General features: G+C 40.2%; 1 protein-coding gene across 4 annotated transcripts in view; it reads left to right on the forward strand.

Annotated features, from left to right (window-relative positions):
- The window catches only part of MANBA (mannosidase beta), a 121,770-nt gene that overhangs the window by 1,868 nt on the left and 101,558 nt on the right, over window positions 1–18,344 (forward strand). For 2 of the 4 annotated variants that reach the window (XM_082728982.1, XM_082728984.1), the window contains exons 2-4: window positions 13,492–13,586; window positions 16,859–16,964; window positions 18,022–18,192. In XM_082728982.1, the coding sequence (XP_082585108.1) occupies window positions 13,492–13,586; window positions 16,859–16,964; window positions 18,022–18,192 (372 nt within the window). Of the gene's footprint in view, window positions 1–2,486; window positions 2,658–10,019; window positions 10,042–13,491; window positions 13,587–16,858; window positions 16,965–18,021; window positions 18,193–18,344 lie in introns of those variants that run through there. The other 2 variants (XM_082728985.1, XM_082728983.1) reach the window with 2 other exon arrangements.

Below are 18,344 nucleotides of genomic sequence, written 5' to 3' on the forward strand. Positions count from 1 at the left end.
TTTTCTGAAAAGATTTTATTTATTTATTTATTTTATTTTCCCCCTTATCAAAATATTTTTTTTCCCAGTGTTCCAAGATTCATTATTTATGCACCACACCCAGTGCTCCATGCAATACTGGCCCTCCTTAATACCCACCACCAGGCTCACCCAACCTCCCCCCCCTTCTAAAACCCTCAGTTTGTTTCTCAGAGTCGCAGTCTTTCATGGTTCATCGCCTTCTCTGATTTTCCACAATTCACTTTTCAAAGATGTGGGTTTTATTTTTTTATTTTTAATTTTTAAAACCTTTTAAAGAAGATTTTTATTTATTTATTTGACAGAGAGAGATCACAAGTAGGCAGAAAGGCAGGCAGAGTGAGGGGGGAAGCAGGCTCCCTGCTGAGCAGAGAGCCCTATGGAGGGCTCGATTCTAGGACCCTGAGATCAGGACCTGAGCTGAAGGCAGAAGCTTAACCTACGGAGCCACCCAGGCGCCCCAAGATGTAGGTTTTAAATGGTAGTGCAGTGAGAGGTCGGTGGGGGGGGGGGAGGCTTTTGGGGATTGGGTAACTCTGGGCCTAATCATCAGCAACATCAGTATTATTGAGTTAATATGGTGCTGTTACTCCACCTGCTTTATTACAACTACCCTTTTGGTGTTGGCTTCAGGAAATCTATCGTTTAGAGCAGATAAGGCCAAATACTGTTTTTACACAAGAACTTGAAACATATCTTGGCCAAAGTTATTTATTTACTCATTCCCCTAATTATTTTGTAAGTATTCCGTACTTCCAATGTAGCAGGCACTATTTAAAGTGCTTGAAACTGAGTGGTGAGGAAAACAAACTCTTTGTTCCATTAGGCATTCCAGTGGAGGAGATAGACAATAAACAAATTAATAGATAATATAATGGCAGGTGGTACACGGAAAAGAAATAAAGTCGATTAGAGGAAGCAGAGGTAGAAGGCTGGTGGGGAAGAATGCTATTAGAATAAAGTGGTTAGGGGCGCCTGGGTGGCTCAGTGGGTTAAGCCTCTGCCTTCAGATCCAGTCATGGTCTCTGGGTGGTGGGATCAAGCCCCGCATCAGGCTCTCTGCTCAGCAGGGAACCTGCTTCCCCCTTCTCTCTGTTCCTGCCTCTCTGCCTACTTGTGATCTCTCTTTCTCTGTCAAATAAATAAATAAATCTAAAAAAAAAATAAAGAATAAAGTGGTTAAAGATAGCTGTCTTGATAAAGTAACTTTTAAGCAGAGATCTTTTTGATAAGATCAGTTTTAAAAAGAAAAAAGTCGGAGAGGGGAGAGGCCTTGAGATGGGAACGTGCTGGAGAAGTTGTAGGAATAGTAAGCTGGTTAGTGTGACTAGGGCCCTGTGAGCTCTTGGGGAAGGGAATGTGTTCAAAGAGGGCATCTACTGCAGATCTTGTAAGCCATGGGAAACACGTTGGTTTTTATTCTGCATGTAATGGGGAAGCTGTTGGGAGTTTGGAGTATAGAGTTGCATGAATGGAGCTGCCTGATATCTTAAGTGCTTAGATAAGGGGACTCTTGTTATGACTGTTTTCAGCTTTCCTATGCAATTCTCAGTGGTGCAAGTTTGAAAAGCTTTTTTTTTTTTTAATTTTAAAAAAGATTTTATGTATTTATCTGTCAGAGAGAGAGAGAGAGAGAGCACAAGCAGGGAGAACAGGAGGCAGAGGGAGAAACAGACTCCCTGTAGAGCAAGGAGCTGGATGTCGGACTAGATTCTCGTACCCTGGGATGGTGACCTGAGCCAAAGGCAGATGCCCAACTGACTAAGCCACCCAGGTGTCCCACATTTCTCTTTTTTTAGATAAAGATATTCTCAGTATGCCAAAATTAGAAAATATAGGTGAGAAGAAGAAAACCTGGAAACCTGGCTTTCAGAGATAACTACTATTAAAATTTTAAAATACACTATATTCTTGGGGGCACCTGGTGGCTCAGTGGGTTAAAATACACTATATTCTTTCAGAACTTTTCTGTCTATACACATTTTTGATAATTATTTAAATATACAGCATAACTACTTTTTCGTATAGAATATTTTTGATAGTTTTGTATACGATAAACATATTTCTACAAACCATGGTTAAGGGCTCTTTTTGATTTCGTTGTATATATTTGCTGTCATTTATAATCAATCACTCACTGTTGGATAGTTACCAGACTCGATTTTTTCTATTCTTTGATGAAGATCCTTTTAACTAAATTTTAGTTATTGTGGGGTGCCTGGGTGGCTCAGCCGTTAAGCATCTACCTTTGGCTCAGGTCATGATCCCAGGGTCCTGGGATTGAGCCCCGCATTCGGCTCCCTGGTCAGTGGGAGGCCTGCTTCTCCCTCTCCCACTTCTGCTGCTTATGTTCCCTCTCTGGCTGCGTCTCTCTCTGTCAAAAAAAAAAAAAAAATAAATCTTTAAAATAAATAAATTTTAATTAGTATATATCCTTATTTTCTTTCTTTCTTTTTTTTTTTTTTAAGACTTTATTTTTTTATCTGACAGAGATCACAGGTAGGCAAAGAGACAGGCAGAGAGAGAGAGGAGGAAGCAGGCTCCCGCTGAGTAAAGAACCGGACATGGGACTCCATCCCAGGACCCTGAGATCATGACCTGAGCCAAAGGCAGAGGCTTTAACCCACTGAGCCACCCAGGTTTTCCATATATCCTTATTTTCTTAAACCAATTTTTAGAAGTGCAATTGCTGATTCATAAGGGTATACACTGTTTTAGTCTTTTTTTTTTTTTTTTAAGATTTTATTTATTCGTTTGACAGATCAAAGTAGGCAGAGAGGCAGGCAGAGAGAGAGGGAAGCAGGCTTCCTGCTGAGCAGAGAACCCAGAGAGCCAGATGTGGGGCTCGATTCCATGACCCTGGGATCATGACTGGAGCCAAAGGCAGAAGCTTTAACCCACTGAGCCACCCAGGCACCCCCTTTTTTGGTCTTTTAATATGTACTTCTTTTTTATTTTTTTTTTTTATTTTTATTTTTTTATTTTTATTTTTTTTTAAAGATTTTATTTATTTATTTGACAGAGAGAGATCACAAGTAGGCAGAGAGACAGGCAGAGAGAGAGAGAGGAGAAAGCAGGCTCCCTGCCTAGCAGAGCCCGATACGGGACTCGATCCCAGACCCTGAGATCATGACCTGAGCCGAAGGCAGCGGCTTAACCCATTGAGCTACCCAGGCGCCCTGTACTTCTTTTTTAAAGATTTTATTTATTTATTTATTTATTTGACACAGAGAGAGGGAGAGATCTCCTGGCTCCCTGCTTCTCAATACAGTTTTTCTCAATAAATAATAAAAACTGTAACAGTTTAACATTCCCATTCTTTTATCAGAGTGCTCATTTTAGGTGCTAGATTTGGACATTATTTTATTTACTTATTTTTTAAAATGATTTGTTATTTTATTATTTATTTATTTATTTTTAAAGATTTTAAAAATTTATTTGACAGTGAGAAACATCACAATTAGGAGAGGCAGGCAGAGAGAGAGTGGGGGAAGCAGGCTCCCTGCTGAGCAGAGAACCAGATGCAGGACTCTATCCCAGGACCTCTGAGCTGAAGGCAGAGGCTTAACCCACTGAGCCACCCAGGCCCGACTATTTATTTATTTTAGAGAGAGGGTGCAGGCACATACGAGAAGAGGGAGTGGTAGAGGAAGAAGGAGAGAGACTCCCAAGCTGACTCCCTGATGAGCAGGCAGCCTGACCCCTGGGGTGGGGGTACTCAATCCCAGAACCCTGAGATTATGACCTGAGCCAAAATCAAGAGTGGGATACACTCCCAGGTGCCCCATTTGGACATTATTTTAAAAAAAGCAAAACCAAACACAGTTTATAGTGAGGTTGAACATCTTTATTTTATGTTTATTTCATGTTTATTGGTGATTTCAGGTTACTTATGTCCTTTATTTTTGTGTTGGCTCTTCATCTGAAATACATATTTATTAGACTTCTGGTTATATATTTTCTAAAATTTCTCTTTTATTATTTTTTTAAAAAGATTTATTTATTTGACAGACAGATATCACAAGTAGGCAGAGAGAGAGGGGAAGCAGAGTCCCTGCTGAACATAGAGCCCGATACAGGGCTTGATACAGGGCTCCATCCTAGGACCCTGGGATCATGACCTGAGCCGCAGGCAGAGCCTTTAACCCACCCAGGTGCCCCCAAAATGTCTCTTTTATATATTGAAATCTTGTAAGGTTTTTTCCTTTCATGATTGTTTCTGTCTTCGATATTTTACTTTGAAAGTAATTCCTTCTTACCCCAATAAGTAAATATTTACATGTATTTCCTCTTTTGTATCTTTATAATTCCTTTATATATTTAAAATTTTGATCCATTTGAGGTTTTCAGATGGTTAGTTTTTAATATCCCATAATTTAACAATTTCTCTTTTGTTCACTGATATAAAACATTACTTTTTCATGTATGAAATTCTCACATACTGGTAATTTTCTTATTTCCTCTCTTAAAATTATTTTTTAAAGAATTATAAATGTTTAATGCTTATTGAACAAAAAAATCGATGCACAAAAATATAAAATATAAAGAATAAGGGAAAAACAATAAAAAACATACTACAAAGCAGAAGTAACCATTATAAAAATGTTTATGTGTGTCTTTCCAGATTTTTCTAAGTACATACAAATACAATAATATAAAAATGAAATCAATTCCTGTAATGGTTTTATAAGTACTTATTCATTTAAAATACATGGTGAACATCATTCTGTATCTATACATGTCTGTAAGTATAAATCTAGACTAATGTTTAATAACTACATAGACTCCCATTATGAAGATGTGTTCATATTTGAAATCTACACTTAAAAATTGATGAAAACATTTTATAAATATATGAATATACACATATACTAAGAACTGGTAGGCACCAAATACTTAGGAATTCTCTAAATTTTACGACTCTCTTGTATCCTTCTTATGTAACTGGGACAAATGATCAGAGAAGATTTTTTAGATATGTCAGTTTATAAAATATAAATGTCAAGGCTATCATGGTAGCTATACATGTGCCTAACAATTTAGTCTTAATCATTCTGTCCTAGGAGCTGTCATTCTGTCCTATGAGCCCTTGGAGGCCCTAATCTGCCGATTATCACTCAGATAAATTCTAATAAAATATGTGCATTAGTGTGGATAAATGTACATTTTTGTATTCTTGAAGTAGCCAAGAGACAATTGTCATGTAAATACACTTTAAAAACTTATTGTTATGGTACATTTCAAACAGCTACAAAGAGTAGCAAAGTGAACTCCCATTTATCCATCACTCCAGCTTCAGCACAGTACATTTTGTTTCTTCCTCCATTCACTATGCCACCCCTAATTTTGAAGCAATTCTAGACTTCACACCATTTCATCCTCAAACATTTTACTATGGATCTCTAACTGTAATGCCATTATCACCCATTTGAATATTTTTGTTGTGTTTCAGAGGAAGAAGTCTCATGATTGTGGTCCAAAATGACCAAATATAAATTTGTCCTTAAATAGAAGGTCTTTTCTCTGGTGTCTGTACTCATCTTCTATGAAAGACTTAAAACTGGAATATTTGATTTTATTTGATCATTTTATAATGTGAAATGATCTCAAAAGCTTGTAGAAAAGGAATCTTTTTTTTTTTTTAAGATTTTATTTATTTATTTGAGAGAGAGAGCATGAGAGGAAACAAGGTCAGTGGGAGAAGGAGACTCCCTGCTGAGCAGGGAGTCAGATGCGGGACTCAGTCCTGGGACTCCAGGATCATGACCTGAGCTGAAGGCAGTCGCTTAACCAACTGAGCCACCCAGGCACACATAGAAAAAGAATCTTTTGAAGGTCTGTATGTTTTCTAAAAGTTTGCTTAAAAATGATGTATGGCATTAAGGAGATAAATGAGTTTGAAGTTTAAATTTGAGCAGAAATAATCAGATATTCAGTTTTGGGGAAGAGAAAACCGTGAGGTTTTTAAGCCTTCTTCTTCTTCTTCTTTTTTTTTTTTTAAAGATTTTATTTATTTATTTGACAGAGAGAGCTCACAAGTAGGCAGAGAGAGAGGAAGGGAAGCAGGCTCCCTGCTGAGCAGAGAGCCCAATGTGGGACTCGATCCCAGGACCCTGAGATCATGACCTGAGCCAAAGGCAGAGGCTTTAACCCACTGAGCCACCCAGGTGTCCCATATATCCTTATTTTCTTAAACAATTTAAGTGCAATTGCCCTTAAAAATTAAACAATTTAAGGGCAATTGCACTCAACCCACTGAGCCACCCAGGCACCCCTTCTTTTTTTTTTTTAAAGACAGCTTTGGAAAATTCTGATTCTTAAACCTGGACATATGCTTCTTCATTTGATACCTTGTGGGGTGTGTTTAGGGCATAAGAAGATTTGCTTCTTATGGCCCAACACTGGATATCAGAGAAACAACTGATAGTTGAATCTTTAGGTAAGGCGTTGTCTTTATCACATGAACATGTATATAGTCAACCTAGACTATGAAACTCATCTTCATGTAATAGTGCTTTAATGTCTTCCATGTGAAATGCACTCTCCTTGACCCTTTCAGGTGCACCTGGTCATATAATTCCCACTGCAGCCCTGTGGAGAAGGTTATCATTAGTTACACTGATGGAGGCTCAGAGAAGTTATGGCCTAAGGTCATGCATCTATTAAATGGTTGGGGGGACAAAGATGCAACCCACATCTTTTCACATCTCATGTGGCCTGTTGGCAAGAAGAAATAGTAAGCAAAGAGAACAATTACTGTCTTAATCTAAAGATGTCCAGTGAGAACAGTGATGAGCACAATGTGCTGTTCAAAATATACCACCCAGAGCATCCCATTTGCTGAAAGTTCTTGATAAATGCATGCAGTTCCTGAGGGTCACTCTACACATCCCTTCTTCTCTGTTCTCTGCCTCTTGGAAGTCTCTTAGTTTTGGTGTCTGTGCCAAAACTGTGGCTCTGGCCTAGAGCTGCTCTGATGTCTTAATCTGGAACTCTGTCCTCTGCTGATTTGTGGCTGGAAATTTATCTCCACTCTTCTACCTGAATGTCTTCATGGAATATTGAAACTCAGTCTATACAAATGCCTCTTTTCTCAATTCTCCCAATCCTTAGTTTCTCTTCTTTTATCTGTTTCTAACAACACACCAATATTTTCTCAGTGAATGAGACCTGGAATTTTGAGGCCGTTTTTGTTTCTTGTCACCTGTGTTGCTGCTTGTTGGATCTTGTAGGTCCAGCCTGCAGTGTCTTATAACCATTCCTGCTTCATCATTTGTACTGCTATCAGCCCAGCTTATTGTTTTCTTTTTAAAAAAGAGGTCAACTAATTTTAAGGACTTTTAGAAATAGGTAAAGGATACACAATTGATCCCTGAACAAAATGGGTTTGAACTAGGCGAGTCCACTTATACTCGGATTTTTTTCAGTGAGTACAGTACTATAAATGTGTTTTCTTTCCCTTCTGATTTTATGAATAACATTTTCTTTTCCCTAGCTTACTTTCTTGTAGGAATACAGTGTATAATAGATATACAAAATATGTTAATCAGGTGTTGGATTGAAGCAGAATTGGAGAGTGGAGAAGCTATACCTGGTTAAAGAATTTATGTATCTGGGGCGCCTGGGTGGCTCAGTGGGTTGAGCCGCTGTCTTCGGCTCAGGTCATGATCTCAGGGTCCTGGGATCGAGTCCCATATCGGGCTCTCTGCTCAGCGGGGAGCCTGCTTCCCTCTCTCTCTCTCTCTGCCTGCCTCTCTGCCTACTTGTGATCTCTCTCTGTCAAATAAATAAATAAAATTAAAAAAAAAAAAGAATTTATGTATCTATAGGCAGTCCTAACAGATGGCGTTCAGAAACTTACAGAGAAAATGAGACTGATAATGTCCTTTGTACGGTGTGTTGCCATATAGTTTGTTGACGTATGCAAGCATGGTAAATGCCAATTATAAATAACTAGCACAGGCTTTATATGGCATATTTATCTCCTGGTTCCTGCTTGGTAGGTAGCACTGACATTGTAACAGTTGGTGGCATTTGTGACAATAATGGCAGCACTGGGTAATGGATTAAGTGTTTGGACTCTAGAGCTAGATGTCCTGGGTCTAAATCAGTGCTCCGCCACTTCATTTAACTTTTAGCCTTGGACTCTTTGTTCCGAGATGGCAATGATGATAATACCTTTCCCCTTGGGTCAGGTGATCATCTGATATAAAAGTGTCGGTGTGTGTGGCATGAGGATAGCTGAAAGAATGCAGACCTTGGTGTTAGACTGAGGTGATTTGGTTCCTGGATGTACTGCTTACTTGTGGGACTTAGGAGTGGAATCTTCCAGAGCTTTAGTTTCTTCCTCTGTAAATGGTATTTACTGCATATGATTCTGATGAAGATAAGACTATATGAGTACCTGTCTTGGACAACAAATGATATTTCTGTTGTTTTTTAGGGCTCATGGGTTTGCTTAGCATTCCAATGACTTACATGGTTTCTTAGTCATCAGGTATAACACTGAACTGCTGTTAGCTTTATTTTGTTTATTTTTTGTTTATTTTCAGTTTTAAGCTTTTTAATCTGTGCTATGAAGGACATCCTAAATGCTGAATGAGACACAACAGAATATTTTTTCTTCCAGTAATAAATAAAAATGATATTCACAAATGTTTTAAGGAAACTTCTATGTAATCAAGGTGGTGACCCCGAATTAAAACAACAACAATCAAAAAACAAACCTCTCATCATGTTCTTGATTTCTTATAATCCAAATTTGCATTTGGAAATTGCTTCCCACCTCTGATAAACATTCTAAAATGTCCCTAAGGGGCACCTGGGTGGCTCAGAGGGTTAAGCCTCTGCCTTGGGCTCAGGTCATGATCCCAAGGTCCTGGGATTGATCCCCACATCGGGCTCTCTGCTCGGCAGGGAGCCTGCTTCCCTTCCTTTCTCTGCTTGCCTCTCTGCCTCCGTTAATAAATAAATAAATAAAATCTTAAAATGTCCCTAAATGCACATTATTATCTTATTTTGGGGGGGGGGCAGGACCAGCAACTCTGAGATCCCAAACTAAAAAAATGGTAAAAGGAAAAATAATCAGACCCTACAAATGTCCCAGAATTTGTCTTTAAATGGCAGAAAAAAGTTAAAAAAACACATTGAGGGGCGCCTGGGTGGCTCAGTCATTAAGTGTCTGCCTTTGGCTCAGGTCATGGTCCCAGGGTTCTGGGATCGAGCCCCACATCAGGCTCTCTGCTCAGCGGGGAGCCTGCTTCTCCCTCTCCCCCTCCCCCACTTGTGTTCCCTCTCTCTCTGTGTCTCTCTCTGTCAAATAAATAAATGAAATCTTTAAAAAAAGAAGATTCATTCTTTAAAAAAAAAAAATCACAAACCAAAAAAGAAAACCACATTGAGCTTTCTAAAATGTCTTTTAACAAGCTACCTTGGGAGTCAGTTCAAAAATAGAAGTTGATGCACTGAAACAGATGTTTCAGTGTAGCTTTAAAAATCTTTGTAAGTTACAGCCATTTGGAAGGATGATCCTGGATCAGAAGTTTTATTCCTGTGTCTACATTAGGTACACACGCCTCATCTCCCTCGTCATAATTGTCTCTGTAATTTCCTCTGGTGTAGCGGTCATAGCACTCTGGCCTTCCATATTCATATCTTCCAGGTCATCGTATCTGCCACTCCTGTAGCCTTGGTCCCCACCATCTCTAGAGTAACTGCAACCTTGCCCCTGGGCCCCAAAATCACCCCCTCTAGTTCCCCTGGCTGACTTGCCAGAGAGATCCATGTGGATCTGGTGACCATCTAGAGACTCTCCATTCATGGCTCTCCTGGCATCAGAGACAAGCTCTAGTTTGGTGAAGGTAGTGAAATTAAAACCTTGGGATTGCGGAGTCTCGTAAGTCCTTGACAACAACTACCTCAGAAATAGGACCAGAGCTGCTGAAGTGGTCTTCCAGATCCTGCTTATTGATGTGGAAGTTGAGCCCTCCCACGAAAAGCTTTCCTTCTTCAGAAGACATGGCAGTGAGTTTGAGTACTACAAATTAAGCAGAAGGACCAGAAAAATAGCTATCCTTGAGGAGTGGATAGACTGGGCTGTTAGCTTTAAATAGGACTCAGAGTTTTAATATGAGCAAAGGGGGTCAGACCTGTTTGGAACTAAATTAAGTTGGTTGCTTAGCATTTGGAATAGTTATTATAAGTGTAATCTAAGCTTCTGCAATCTTTATTTTAGGGAAGGTAAGATATTTTCCCTTACAGGAAATTTTTTTAGTAGACTTCATCTTTTGGAGTAATTTTAGGTTCACAGCAAAATTGAATGAAAATGCAGACGTTTCCATATATACCCCCCTCCACACACTGGCACAGCCCCCCATAAGGATATCCCTCCACAGAGTGGTACATTTGTTATCATCAGTGAACCTACACTGACCTATCATTATCACCCTATGCATATAATTTATATTAGAGTTCACTCTTGGTGTTGTATATCTGTGGGTTTTGACAAATTTATTATATCTATTCATCATTTTAGTATCATTTAGAGGAATTTCGCTAACTTCAAAATCTTCTGAGCTCTGCCTGTTCACTTCTCTCCCCCTTAATCCTTAATCCCTGGCAACCACTGCTCCCCCCCCACCCCCGTTTGTTTGTTGTTTTTTTTTTTTTAAGATTTGCTTATTTGTCAGAGAGAGAGAGTTGGGGGGGGGGGAGGGCAAAGGTGCCCCGCAACCACTGATCTCTTTACTGTTAATGTGGTTTTGCCTTCTCCAGAACATCATGTAGTTGGAGTCATATAGTATGTAGCCTTTTGATTGGTGGTGTTTTTTTTGGAGATTTTATTTATTTATTTGACAGAGAGACAGCCAGAGAGGGAACACAGCGGGGGGAGTGGGTGAGGGAGGAGCAGGCTTCCCACCAAGCAGGGAGCCTGACTTGGGGCTCCATCCCAGGACCCTGGGATCATGACCTGAGCTGAAAGCAGATGCTGAACGACTGAGCCACCCAGGTGCCCCAGTTTCTGGTCTTTAAATTTTGGCTTCTTTCAAGTAAAAGAAAAACTTAACCTCCAAATTCTATTTGTCTAGAAAAAATATATCTGAGAAGCTTGTCCTCTCGAACTCAACAAGCAGCTTACTTCAAGAGGCTGAGAGACAGGAAGGGGACTTGTGCCACACAAACCAGATCATCAGTCAGCCCCACAGCTTAGCAGGATGACATGTTGCAACTACATTAGCCTTCACACCTTCCTTTTCATGTTATTTTTAACTGGATTGGACTGAGTCCACAGTGTAGAGTTATAAATAAGGCTGGGTGGAGACACATGGACAGGCTAATTATTAGGTACTTCTTTAAACCTGTGTCCTTAAATATTTATTCCATGCTTATTCATCGGACTCTTAAGTCCTGTGTGTGTGTTGGAAGAGCCGAAAAGGAAACAAGTTGGCTGGGCCTGGCACACCCTACTTAGTAGAATAAAACCTCATTGTTAATCAGCCCTTAAAAGTCAGTTTGGTGATTATCAGTTGTTACTAAATCTCATTAACTGCACTCTTCCCTAGTAGTTTATTAAAATATTTCTTCCAGGGGCTCTGTCTGGCTTAGTCCATAGAGCATGTGACTCTTGTTTGTGGTGGTGTGAATTCGAGCCCCACATTGGGTGGAGAGATTACCTAAAAATAAATAAAATCTTAAAAATAAAATGAAGTGTTTCTTCGTCAGGTGCAATTTCTGACAGGTACTATTCTTTCCATCTTGACATATACCCAGCCATGTTGTAGTGTGTCTTACTGACTTGTGCTCTGAGCAGGTGCCAACCTAACTTCTGTGGAAGTTAGACAAAGTTGGCTTTTCCTTCTCCATCTAGAGATGCAATTCCTGAGGAAATCACCCTTTGTCCCGTCCCAGTGGGGGAGGACTGCACTGTTTCCTTTGTAGCTGTGATGTTGTTCACAGAAAGATGGACCAAAAAGCGTCACTTGCCACTTTCTTTTCTGTGTCCTCATCTGGAATGTAAAGTGTAGAAAATGGGTAGGAAAAGAAGGATCTCTGAGTATTATGAAAGGAAGGATCTAGGGCTGGACACTCAGTAAGAATAGCATCGGTGAACACCCAGCAGGCCTGTTGCCTGGGGTAGACATTGGCAACCATTTTCAGTAAAGGCCTGGACACTACTTTAGGCATCATGGGTTGTATGGCCTCTGTCATACCTACTCAGCTCTGCTGTTGTAGCATGAAAGCTGCCGTGTATGATTTGTAAAGGAACAGGCATGGCAGTGCTCCAGTAAAGCTTTATTTATTGACATGTGTCCATTCTTAGCTCACTGGCTGCACAGAAACAGTGAGTGAGCTGCATGTGGCCCATAGGTTGTAGTTTGCTGACCTGGTCTGGGACAGTATAGGTAACCTGAAGTTGGTCCATTCAATGGTATCCATGCTGCCTGTGTGTTTCCTGTAGAGGTCCTTTTTGTGCTCATTTAGTAAAGCTTGGTGAGAAATAACTTTGGAAATGCTATGTGAATCCAAAGAGTGGGCGTTTTGCTGATGTTTGGGTAGTAGAGGAGAACCATCCCCCCTGAGGCCCGCTAGAATAGTGGCAGCAATAAGCATGGTGACAATAAAAGGGCTATAAGAGAGTGAGGGCCAGGGCACCTGGGTGGCTCAGTCCTTTAAGCGTCTGCCTGGGGCTTATGTCATGACCTCCGGGTCTTGGGATCGAGTGTCACATCGGGATCCCTGCTCAGCAGGGAGACTGCTTCTCCCCCTCTCTCTGTCACTACCCGCTGTCCTCTATTGCTTGCTCGCTCACTTGCTCTCAGACATAAATAAATAAATAATCTTAAAAAAAAAAAAAAGACAAAACTGAGGGCTTCACAGCAGACGGTCTGACTTTTATTTTCTGCTAATACCTCGGAGGTTCTGTATTTGGTGTTAACAAGGACAGCTAATCTTCATCTCCATACATGTTCTTATTGATAATGAAACTATGTTATTTCTATCTCAAAGCTCTTTCATTGAGGAATTTTGTTAGACTTTTTTAAAAAAATATTTTATTTATTTGACAGACAGAGATCACAAGTAGGCAGAGAAGCAGGCATAGAGAGAGAGGGAAGCAGACTCCCCACTTAGTAGAGAGCCCGATGTGGGGCTCGATCCGAGGACCCCAGGATCATGACCCAAGCTGAAGGCAGAGGCCTTAACCCACTGAACCGTCCAGGTGCCCCTTGTTGGATTTTTTAAGAAAACATTTTTTAGTATTTTTTGTTATCTGAAAGCCATGTTAACTTTGTTGAAAGTTAAATGGATGGAGCTTTAGCCTTGAGGATGGCATGTGCCAGCATATGAAATGCTTACACTCCTAGGCTCAGAGTTCATTAATTTTTAGGTGACAAATGGCTATTGTTAATAATTTATTTCATGTTTATTTAATTTATTTATTTTTGCATATTTGTCTGCCATAATTTTTATCAACAGGATCCGTACTACAGATTTAATGACCTTGACTACAGATGGATCTCCTTGGATAACTGGACTTACAGCAAGAAATTTAAAATCCCCTTTAACATTAGGTATGTATGTGTGTATATCTATATCTACATCTGTATTTATTTAGTTATTGTTATTATTGATCTTTTTCTTTCTCTGCAGTAATCTTTTGTTTGTTTCGGTTGCATGTCAGAGAGGTGGGAGACCAAAGCCTTTTCCCATAAAAGTGACTATTTGATTTATGTTTTGATTTGTATGTAAGAATGGTGCCACTGACCATCAGTCATGAAATTATCTCTTACTCAGTCCTCCTTCCAGTGGTTATAATGGAGTCACCTATACCTAGTGAGTTCTCTTATTTCCATTTCCTTCTCTCTGCCCCTACGACCACATAATCACTAGAATGTTAGTTATAATTTGTCAAGTAGGATCAGAGCTATATCATTTTTTCCATGTGGTGTTAGCCAGCCATTGAGGCTATGGCATTGGCCTTATGTTATGTCATGAAGCCATGAGGAAAAGCATAGTAATTTTTCTTGATTCAGCCCCTTTCTCCTCATTTCCCAGCTTCCACATTTGCCTTGGCCTTTGTGAGCAAGTGACTACAATTAGGCCAAAGCTGCAACTAAATTTCTTGCTTTGTCTTTTTATTCTCCGGTCTTATATATGGAAATGTTAGACTCATCTTCCACAAACATTAGATTCATCTTCCCAACATACTGGTTTTACCATGATGTTCTTGCTCAAGAATGACAGTGTTGGGGCACCTGGGTGGCTCAGTCAGTTAAGCATCGAACTCTTGGTTTCAGCTCAAGTCATGATCTCTGGGTCTTGAGATGGAGCCCCATATTGCCTTGTGCTCCACACTCAGTGTGGGAGTCTGCTTAAGAGTCTCCCTCGCTCTCCCAAGTAAATAAATAAAGTCTTGAAAAAGAAGGTACTGTCATTCTTGAGCAAAGGAATGACAGTGTCTTCCCTTTTTTTTTTTTTAAGGTTTGTTTATTTTAGGGAGAGAGAGAGAACGTGAATGCGTGTGAGAGCCCACAAGAGAACATGAGTGGGGGGAGGGGCAGACGGAGAGGAAGAGACTCTCAAACAGACTCCCCACCCAATGGGAGCCGGAGGCTGACTCCAGTGGGTGGGTGTGGGGGGCAGGAATGAATCCTACAATGCTGAGAGTAGACTTGAGCTGAAATCAAGAGTTGGAGGCTTAACCAACTGAGCCACCCTGGCGCTCTGACAGTGTCTTATTTTTCATTGATAAAACCAGTTTCATCTTCCCTGCTTATTTGTGAAAATACTACTTAATCTTGACTATTCTGTCCCACTTCTTGTATCCCTTCCTGCCCTGCTGACTTGATCAGATTCTTTCCCTTAGCTCCCTAGCATAACCTCTACACCTGAAACTAGCTCATTATCTTTTTTTTTTTTTAAAGATTTTACGGGCGCCTGGGTGGTTCAGTGGGTTAAGCCTCTGCCTTCGGCTCGGGTCACGATCTCGGGGTCCTGGGATTAAGCCCCGCATCAGACTCTGCTCAGCAGGGAGTCCGCTTCCCCCTCTCTCTCTGCCTGCCTCTCTGTCTACTTGTGATCTCTCTTTCTCTGTGTCAAATAAATAAATAAAATCTTAAAAAAAAAAAGATTTTACTTGTTTATTTATTTGACAGAGAGAGAGAGAAAACATGAGTGGGGGGAGGAACAAGAGGAGAGGGAGACTCAGACCCCCAGCTAAGTAGGGAGCCTATTGTGGGACTTGATCCCAGGACCCCCGGGATCGTGACCTGAGCTGAAGGCAGATGCTCAATGACCGAGCCACCCAGGTGCCACCAATTCACCCTTTTAAAGTATAAAGTTCAGTAGTTTTTAGTATATTCAAAGGGTTGTGGGGCGCCTGGGTGGCTCAGTGGGTTAAGCCGCTGCCTTCGGCTCAGGTCATGATCTCAGGGTCCTGGGATCGAGTCCCGCATCAGGCTCTCTGCTCAGCAGGGAGCCTGCTTCCTCCTCTCTCTCTCTGCCTGCCTCTCTGCCTACTTGTGATCTCTCTCTGTCAGATAAATAAATAAAAATCTTAAAAAAAAAAAAAGGGTTGTGCCACCATCATTATCCTTGTCAGAGAGAAGGTCATACCCATTAGCAGTCATACCCCATTCTCAACATCCCCATTCCCTCCATCCCCATTCCCTCATCCCTATCCTGGCACTAGGCAACCACGGACTCATTTTCTGTGGATTTTTCTCTTCTGGGAATCTCATACTGCATGGGGTCCTTCGTGACTGGCTTCTCTCACTTAGCCTAACAGTGTTTTCAAAGTCCATCTGTGTTGTCACATTCACTGATCCTTCATTTCTTTTTATCACTAATACTTTATTGCATGGATATACCCCATTTTATTTATTCTGTTCGTCTTGAAATTCTTATTTCTCTCTTGAAGTCTTTCCTTATGACAGAAGCTCTGATAGCATTTGTAGTTTGTCTGACCAGACTATATTATAAAATAGAAGAAATTGAATGTTTTCTCTTTATTCCTGTATTTTAGGCTTGAATGGCAACTAGATTACAGATTTCCTTAAATTTAGAGAGTGTTTTAGTTCCCTGTAGGGCTTAGCAGAGTACTGGGCACATCATATTCACTCATAGATCCCTGTTAGTTGGTTAATACATTCTCTTAGTGTCATAAAGGTAATACTTTGTGAAAATGCTTTATATCTTCTATTTAACTAAACTATCATAAGAATTTTGTAAAGTCCGAGAAAAAAAGTCCGTGCATTTGGAAATTGTTAAGCTGTGCTCATGGTTTTATGGCAATTGAAATACTATGAAGAAAGATAAGCTAGATTACTCAACATAACAAGGGTGTTATGCTAAGCAAAATAAGTCAATCAGAGAAAGGCAGTCATCATATGATTTTACTCATATGTGTAATTTAAGAAACAAAACAGAGGATCTAGGGGAAGGGAAGAGAAAATAAGATACAACGACATCAGAGAGGGAGACAAACCGTAAAGGACTCTTAACAAAAACAAAATGAGGGTTTCTGGAGGGAGGTGTATTCAGGAAGATGGAGTAACTGGGTGACAGACATTAAGGAGGGCATGTGATGTGATGAGTACTGGGTGTTATTTGTGACTGATGAATCACTGAACTCTGCCTCTGAAACTAATAATATGTCATATGTTAATTAGTTGAATTTAAAAAAAAGTGTATTAAATCAATACTTATGAAAATTTCATTGGAATCTGCCTTTTAAGATTGTGTAATCTCTGTGAAATATTTATTCCTTTAGTTTTTAATTAAAAAAGATTTATCTAAGTTCATGTTTTACACATCTTGTTTTAAAAATCTTTTCTTTTTTAAGCAAATGGCAAAAAGTGAATTTGATTTTTGAGGGCGTCGACACAGTTGCAAAAGTCCTGCTAAATAGTGTTCCTATTGGGAAAACAGGCAACATGTTCAAAAGATATGTAAGTATCCAGTGACGTCAGGTTAAAAGCTACTGATACGTGTTTGTGTGTTAATTGTTACGTGTTTGTGTGTTAATTGTTACGTGTTTGTGTGTTAATTATTGTGAATAGAGAAAGTTAAGTGCATAATTGCCCACGCAGGCAATGCTTTTTGTTTTGTTTGTTTGTTTTTTAAAGATTTTATTTATTTGACAGAGAGAGATCACAAGTAGGCAGAGAGGCAGGCAGAGAGAGAGGGAAGCAGGGTCCCTGCTGAGCAGAGAGCCCGATGTGGGGCTCCATGTGGGGCTCCATCCCAGGACCCTGAGATCATGACGGGAGCTGAAGGCAGAGGCTTTAACCCATTGAACCACCCAGGCGCCCCAGGCAATACTCTTTGAAGCATGAATTAGGTTACTTTCTTTCTCAGTTGCCTCATTGTTGAGTGATGAAAACACCACAGACCTCGTGGAGTCGTTGTGAGGACTTAATAAGCTAATGATGTAAAACATTTGACACAGTTCTTGGCACAGGAGAAGTGTTCAGTGAATGCTGTTCCCTTCTCTGTTGTTTGGTGATCGAGAGTTTCATGTGAAACGCCAAATGATGTTGCATTAAGATATCATATCCTGGTCTCCATTCCAGGGTAGAACTTTTCAAAAACAAAAATAACTTATGACTTAGAAATAACATGCGGTTCATACCAGAGAGTCAGGTTGTCACGAAGCATCTAGGAAATTCCCTGGCTGTTCAAGGCCACATCTCAAATAGCCAGAGCAGACATTCCAGGACTAAAGATATTTTCTGCTTGCTCTCTTTGCCCGGGACCGTCATCTGTCAGTACAAATAGAAGGAGAAACCTAGAAATCTACTTTTGGGTAGGAGAATGTGTTCGCTTGTACCTATAAGCAGGCAACTAGGTTATACTATTTCAGTGAAGTGCTTTCTTCTACAAAAAGGCTAACCCTAAAGATTTCAATTATTTTACTCATCTTTCACGCATTTTTATATATCTATATCTATATCTAAAATTTTACACACATGTCCACTTCCACATCTGTTCTTTCCTTTAATGCAGAGCTTTGATGTTACCAGTGTGGTTAGAGATGTGAACTCCCTTGAGCTGCGTTTCCAGTCACCAGTGTTGTATGCGGCCCAGCAGAGCAAAGCTCACTCTAACTACTCGGTGCCTCCAGACTGTCCTCCGCCTGTGCAGAAGGGCCAATGCCATGTAAACTTCATTCGAAAGGTAACAGTCTTGCAAATGGAGGGGGCGTTAGGCTTGAGGGTGAGGTATGCCAGCATGTGAAATGCTTGTTTGAAGACACCAATAGTATTTTATTTTATTTTTAAATATTTTATTTATTTATCAGAGAGAGAGAGAGAGAGGGAAAGAGAGCG

This window comes from Mustela nivalis (assembly GCF_964662115.1).
Source record: "Mustela nivalis genome assembly, chromosome: 4".
In the NCBI taxonomy this organism is placed as follows: domain Eukaryota; kingdom Metazoa; phylum Chordata; class Mammalia; order Carnivora; family Mustelidae; genus Mustela; species Mustela nivalis.